Source organism: Alligator sinensis, unplaced genomic scaffold (assembly GCF_000455745.1).
Source record: "Alligator sinensis unplaced genomic scaffold, ASM45574v1 scaffold312_2, whole genome shotgun sequence".
NCBI lineage: Eukaryota > Metazoa > Chordata > Crocodylia > Alligatoridae > Alligator > Alligator sinensis.
The window spans coordinates 94368-101995 of NW_005842274.1; the positions used below are offsets into that span (position 1 = coordinate 94368).

At 40.1% G+C, this 7628-nt stretch overlaps 1 protein-coding gene across 2 annotated transcripts in view; it reads right to left on the minus strand.

Moving 5' to 3' along the window:
- Positions 1-1189: 1189 nt before the first annotated feature.
- SHROOM2 (shroom family member 2) overlaps positions 1190-7628 on the minus strand; it is a 150031-nt gene continuing 143592 nt past the window's right edge. For both annotated transcript variants that reach the window (XM_025209247.1, XM_025209249.1), the window contains one exon: positions 1190-3775. In XM_025209247.1, coding sequence (XP_025065032.1) covers positions 3509-3775 — 267 coding nt within the window. In that variant the 3' untranslated portion in view covers positions 1190-3508. The remainder of the gene's footprint in view (positions 3776-7628) is intronic.

The following is a 7628-nucleotide window of genomic DNA, read 5'->3' on the forward strand; positions in this document are numbered from 1 at the left end:
AGACCTATTTGAAAATCCCTCAATTATCTTAATCCCAGGAACTTCTCTAACACGTGACGCCACTCTACAAAGCAAGAGGCAGTGTTTTACGAGGCCCTGCTGGCTATGGACAGTTACTAGAAGACTACATCTATAATGAGAAAACAGGGACAAGTTTAAAATCTGAGGCAAGGACGGAAGTATGTACAAAATAATCTAAAAGTATTGCTCAGGCAAAAGGGAGCAGTGCATGATACTCAGCAGCACAGATGAACTCTTCATATGTTCAGTCACCTAAACACAGACATTATAAAGCCTATTTTCATTTGGCAGAAGATATTTGGAAAAAAAGTACATTTCTAGTGGAGTAGACTGATAGTCTCCTGTATTTGCCAGCCTGAGCCTTAAGAAAACTGTGTGTGGGAGGGGTGGGGGTAGAGAAGGAGCAAGAGACCAAGACAGAGACAAAAAATAAAGGAGGGGAGTAAGATATTATTAGGGAGAGAATTAAGATATTGTTAAGGAAGGAAGGAAGGATGGAGCCCTCCCAGTCCCTGGAACACCTCCTTCCCTCTCCTTACCTTTACTACTGGTATTTCACATCATTTTCACACCTAGGATTACATGGGCAAATAGAGTTTAAGGCTACCACAAACTGCTGGCTGTCCACGACAAAAGTTAGTCAACCTGACATTTCCACATGAGATAATACTCTAAACATAAAATAAAGGAGGACAATTTAACTCAATTGTCCATGCTGAGTTCTCTATGCTTCTTTTCTATGCGTCTCTTTCTTTGGGGCAGGAATGGAAAAAAAGTTAGGAGAACAGGGAAGAGAGAAACATAAAAGCAGGCACTTAAAAGATTAAACAGCAAAAGGGACTGAATGGTTTTCCTTCAACCTCTTGACGGTTCTTCTAACCCTTTCTTATTGATATACAGTATTTCATCCACATAACAGAGAAAGCAACCATATCTGTACTGCTGCTGTTCAAGATGTGGGACAGATTAATTAATTCATCTAAATTTAAAGTAATTTGCAACAAAAAAAAAATCCTATTTTTGACCAACAGTTAATTAAACTGGCATAATAAATATTCCAGCTTTCCTTCTTAGAAGTTAAATGGCAAGTGCAGGATAAAACCTACATGGTAAATTACAGAAAATGAATGATAAACACAGTATCTTGAAATATACAGTTTATTTTCCCCAAAGTCAACCAATACCATTTGTCAGTAGGTAAGTGTTAAGTATCAATCAGGAAAACTGTACATATTTTTACTCTGGGCTGCAGAAACCAAACAAGTGGAGAAACCTGACAGTAATTGTTCACTCTACAAAGAGATCTAAAATTGGGAAGGATGCAAGGTGTAGAAACAACCATCACCTAAAGAAGTCAAAGGCAAAACATTAGCACCAGATTTTTTAAAAGCAACAGCACAGCTATTTACAGATGTATATATAACATTTGGTGGCAACCATCTTTTGGTCCCACCAAAAAAGATTTTCAGCACAATTTAAAAAGAGGAAAGAGGAGGAAACCGTGACTATATACTGCATTATGAAAAGGATAATACATAAGACTCTCAGTATTGCTATTTTCATAAGAAAAATCTAAATCAAAGTACTGTATACACACACATTGGAATTATATTATTATTCACATTTCACATATGCACTTCAGAGTAACCACAATATGTAATTTTTTTTTAAAAGCCACAGGTAAAACAATGCATGCTACTCTTGACTAAAGACAAACATAATTTATTTGGGAATTATTTAGCTTTGGGTTTGTCATGGCTGAGAAATGGGTCCACGGACAAAAAGAATCACCTGCCTAGCATGAATTAACGTAGCAGCAAATATTAATTATGGAATGATGTCAAACATCTACATTTTTCACCTGGGTGACGAAACAGAAGCTAGATCCTCAGCTCAGGTGAGTCAGTAGTGCCATTTGACTACAACAGAGATGTGCTGATTTATACCAACTGAAGACCTGGCCTGGGGTATATGAATTAGTGTATTATAAAAGAGAAAAATAGTTCTTTTAGCATTTTATCTGTCTGTAAAGGGCTTGGTTTTCAACAGAAGGTCTTGTGCCAACTCTCTGACTTGTAAGTCAGTCACTGACCAATACTTCTCTGGCCCTTTGCTCCCTGGAAGAAGGGGATTCTGATAAGACGACAAAGAGCCTCTTGTACATGGCAATACTCTAGAGATGGTATAAGATGTTGACTGATCTCATTCTTTTTATGCCCCGCAACTTTTACTGTTCAAAAAGTTTGCCTGGTAGTCACATAAGCCTTAAAAATGGTTTCTTGTTTGGGAATCTATTTGTTTGCCTAAAAACAGAGATAAAAGGTTTCCTTTATATAACTTAAATGGTATATACATGAAGCTAAGATTTCCCTTTGCTCATAAAACTGTATCTTAATATAGATAATAACACGTATACAGAGATCAGTCCTATAGTGCTCACAGAAGAGCAAATCAACTAATCCTATGACTGTGTTCAGACAGAACACTTCTGGATGCTTCAGTTACTGGAAATTATCAGAGTTTCCATTGGACGGCAGCGTTACTAACACTCCCAGTATCAAAGAATCATGTCTTGTCATTAAAGTGTATTTATCCTCATGTGAAGTGAAAAAAATAACTACGTTCACAGTTACAAACCAGAGTTACTCTGAATACTGCACAGTATTTACATGGCCTAAGATTTTTATATATCATTTAGTGAAGGAAGGGAGGGGGAAGAAGGAATCATTGCATGGGCCATAACTGGATATAACTTAATCATTTACATAAAAATGTAAAATGTGAGGCAAATGGAAGGTAAATAAAAGGTAGTGCAGAGCATCCATTTACTTAGTTACTAATTTCACAGATGATAGCTGTACAGGGGAAAACCCAAAACAGCAAGCAGATTTTCCAGCTACTTTTAAGTGACAAATGAAGTGACCCAAATCTAGCAAAATATTTTCAATACCATTTTGGAAGTCAAATAATTTGGTAAGAAAAATTATTTGCGCTAACAATATAAAAGGGCTTACAGCTGTGTCTAGCCAAAAAGGATGTTTCCCTTTTTGATATGATGAGAAAAAAAATCTACTGACATGAGAGTTCCCAGATGTTTATCTATTCATTTGCTTTTGAGCTTCCCAACAGTCTGTACAGCATCTGAAGGTAACAGACAGCATTTGCACCTTATTCTAATAACCATTATTGTTTGCATGCACTATTGCAAGACTTCACAATATACTGAATTTGAAGCTTAGAATCTACTTGCTCTGCCTTCTGCAGAACTTTCTATAGGCTGAGTAATAACAAATAAGTTGAAGAGTCTGGCATTAAAAAAGGTCTAAAAAATTAAATACATCATCCAAAGAAGAAGAGTGTTATTGCTATCATCAGAGCTGTTTTTCCTCTGTCTGGCTCCTACTGCACAAGCCAGGGCTTGTACTTGCATATTTGGAAACTTTGCCAAACCCTCCAGCCTTTGAGTTCCTGTTCAGGCCTCCTCCTCTTATTTGAGCCTTTCGGGTTGGAGGCTGTCAGTCAGACACTTGAGTTGCTCCTCCCCCAGCTTGATCTTGTCTTCAAGTTCTCTCTGCTCAATGATGAGAGCTGACTTCATCTTCACAAAGTGCTCATAATCTGCTAAACTCTCCTCGCTCAGGTAGTTGGCCAAAATGTCAAAGACAATACGCTCCCGTCGGTCCAGGTTTTCCTTCAGCTCTTTTGCATCTTCGTGCTGTCGTGTCAACAGCTTCTGCTTCTCTACCAATGTTCGCTTAAGAAAGAGAAACATCATAAAAACACCAAGTCTACCGACCCAAGACAAACAATTTTTCTCTTAACCTTTTAGCCAGTATTATTTTTAGGTATAAGATTTCGCTGGACTGTACATAAGGGATTGAGATTGGGACAGTGTTTAACGGTGAACTTTATCTCTGTACAGACATCATTAATAGAAGGGAATTAAGCCTTACACTGAGTCAGTGAAGAATTTAGGAATATTTTTTTACTAGCTACAGTAGGGTTAATAGTGGGAACAACTGCTTCTTTATTACTGTTTTAGAATGAATTTTAACAAGTAGAGGTGCCTGTGGAAAGCAGCAGCATAAGTAACACGCATACCACCCTGATTTTATGAAACAGCGATGAATTAATGCATGAAACCTAGTTTATGTTTCTGAAACAAATTTTCAGATCTTTACACTTTGAAAATTAAACAGCTTGGGAGCTGAGAGGAGCTGACAGAGAGCCTTTGATTGCTGGTGTACTACATACTAGCACAATATATAAACTAATTCATAAGGGTTTTCGAGCTTTATTGTAATGTGCACAGTTTTCCCATTGTAAATGAAGACATGTGATCATGGGGGATGAGTGTGGGCGAGAGCACGGGTATAAGAGTTGAAAGGATAATGCAGTCCTTTCCAGAAGAACAAGCATGTCACATGAGTTCACGTGTCTGTCCTGCCGATACCCTTGTGCCCTGCTCTCATGCAATTCAGCTGGATGCCAACTATCTCAAGGCAGAGGATGCTATGTCCAGGCCAATGCTGCTTCAATGCAGCACGATAAAATAATAGGCAAAAAGAGGCAGACATATTTAGGACAGAGGATAATGTCAAGAAATTTACAGATGATGAATGTTAAACTCACATCCACACACATAGATAAAAAAAAGGTGTCATCACATTTCAAATTGAGCAATGTGCTGTAAATATATATTTCCTATGAGTGTGCCTTCAAGTGATTAATGGTACTTTTAATTCTGTGAAGTAGTTCATGCAAGTTGCACTGTATCTGTCTAGACCTGAATTAGTAAACAATACAGACTATAATAAGGCTATGCAGGATTCACAACCTAGTGCAGTAACCATGGTTGTGTGAGCTGTGGCAGTCACTAGAAATCCTACTGCAAATGCCTGATGCTTCTGAGCTCACAATCTCTTCAACAGCCTTGTCTGTCAGAGTTGGACAAGTGCCCAGTGCTTCTTTATGCTCCTCTGCGGGGGCATGAAGGCTGAAGAGGGCACGAACCTCTTTCAGTTCTCTTGCAGTTCCAAAAGAGTAGCCAATTATCAGTGGCTACCTACCAGAAACAGACAAAGGGAAGAGTCTGAAAGATTTAGTCCTGTTGATGATGTACTATAGAGCTTGGATTATATCCAGAGTATGTGGTTACTACTTGTGCCTGACTGAAGATAAGGGAAGAACATGGGTAAGCTTATTTGTTGGTTTCATGCTTGCATTGTTTGGAATACTGACTTGGCAATGAACCTCCGCAAGCAGAAGCTGCTCAATTGGTGACAGACCAACTACTCAAGAAATCTATCAAATTGTGGCCTGTTCCTGACAGGCGCAAGGCTACTAGGCCTTACAATGTATAGACAGCACCAGTTCCAACTCATCTTGATCACCTTTCTACAGAAGGGGAAGCAAGACCTCTCCAACTGCTTATACAACAACATTGCTGATGTGTCACCTGCCATGGTCTGGTCTAAAGGATGCTGAAAGACAGGAAGGAATGCTAAATAAACCAACCTGATGGTTTTGATTTCAAAGACATATATGAAGCCTTGTGTCCACTGGGGAACAATGTTGGACATTCTACTCTGTCGTGAATGCGTTTGTACCAAATACTTTTGGATGACAACAGTATCAGCTGTTTCTGGGTGTTGCTGAAGTGAGACCACTAGGTCAGTGCCGTGAGGACATGACATGGAATCAAAACAGTTTTGCTTATCAGACAGTTCGCAGGGACTGAAGGTAGAATGACCTGAACCGAAGTTGTAAGGGCTGCAGGTGAAATCTGGCAGCGGACTGATAATGTGAGGCCAGTTCCATACTGCCTTCTTTATCAGTAAGCGACATGAAAAGAATCTTTCCTTAGGTAAACGTGCTCTTGGTGTCATGGTATCCTGCGTCTCCTGAGCTCAACTTTTTTACCCCTGGCATGCCAGGAAGCTTGTCTGGCCAAGAAGAGAAAAGGTAATTGAAGCTTACTGGAGTTTTATGGCGAGCTGGTCTGATCCTGATCAGCTCTGCCATCTAGGCAGAGGTAGACATAGATGTCCATGCTGATAGGTGCTTCTACTGTAAGGAGGCAGTCGGTCAAGATCCCTTGTGCTGTGAAACATTTGAAAGGGATATACCGTATATCTCTGATAAGTATTTGGCTGCATCACACATCTAAGGGGCTTCCTATGAGTTGGGTAGAAGGATATGTGGAAAAATATGTTCAGCATTCAGGATGGGATGCACACAGAAATGTCTGAAGCTCTTGGACAGGGATACATAGCACTGCCCGTTTACTGTGTGGTTGGGAAAGCAAAGCCAGGGTGAGGCAAAGACCTTTGGCAGGGTTCAGATTGCCTTTGTTCATTGGTGGGCAATTTTGGTGGGCATTGCAAAGCTGGGGATATCAATCAATTCTTCATGTTCCCTTGGACTCCTGTTTTGTGACCCAGGGCATCTGCCATTGAAGAAAAGAGCAAGACCCAGCAGACCCAGTATGCTCAGCAGACTACTGAGTCTTGGCCAGATAATGGGTGTCCTGTGGTAGTGGGTTCAGCACTGGGTACTTCTTGGATACCATTTGCAGAGGTGTTCCCATTTCCTAGGAGAGAACTTCCCATTAGAGCTGGGATTGGGGGCATGGTCTAGGAGGAAAGGAAAAACTACTGTCAGGATGGTTCTGGTGATGATGGTTGTTCTGAAAATAAGGTGAAGGCAGGATCAAAATGCATATCTCTGCATCAGAAAGGAATCACCCATCAGTGATGAAGACGCTACTGTTGTTGCTTGGTGTTTTTTCCTTCCATCAGTACCATGTTACTAACCCTCAGAAACTGAAAGAGGGTTGGAAAACAGACTTCAAATCCTCTTTATGCAATTGGTACAACAGTTGCTCCAAAATCTTGTTTCTATTTGGTATGGATGTGTTATTTGATATCCAAAGCAGACTGCAAGGGGTTTTTTCCTTACAAGATTGATGCTGATGATGTTGTTTTTGATGTCCTCGGTGCTAAAGATGAAGCTCATGGTGCCTTATGGGCATTCTCTGACATTTCTTCTCCTTGCTGCTGCCAGGTATACCTGGTTGCTAGGGCCCTTTCTGAGGATAGTCTTAATTGGTTGTAGTTTGGATCAGGTGATGCCTTTAGTGCTGGAAGTTATCTTCATGGGCAGCCCATACAGGTGCCATTTAAGCTTTATTTCCAAATATGGGAGGAGGAAGACTGGAACATTTATGTGAATGTGATCCTCCCTAAAGCAGAAAAGGGACATCTGATGTACTTATCATTTAGAGGCCTTTACAGAAAGAGTAGGGTAAACCCTAAGGTTTAGATTCTGCCAGATCTAATAAACTTTGACATGTCATCTGTCACAGTCCAGGTATCATTTTATTGCCAGGGGTGGTAAGAGTGAATTGAAAATGAACTGGGAATGCTCTGTCACTTTTACCACTGTGAAGGAACAGGGTACACATGCAGCCTGAAGAGACGTGGAAGATTCTGAGCTTGTGAACTTTATGTGCTGCTCCACAATAGCCACATTCACAATGAAGAGCTGTGCATTAATGTGAAGAACTCCTGTTCATGTAAAAGAAATCACACACTAAAAAGAATTTC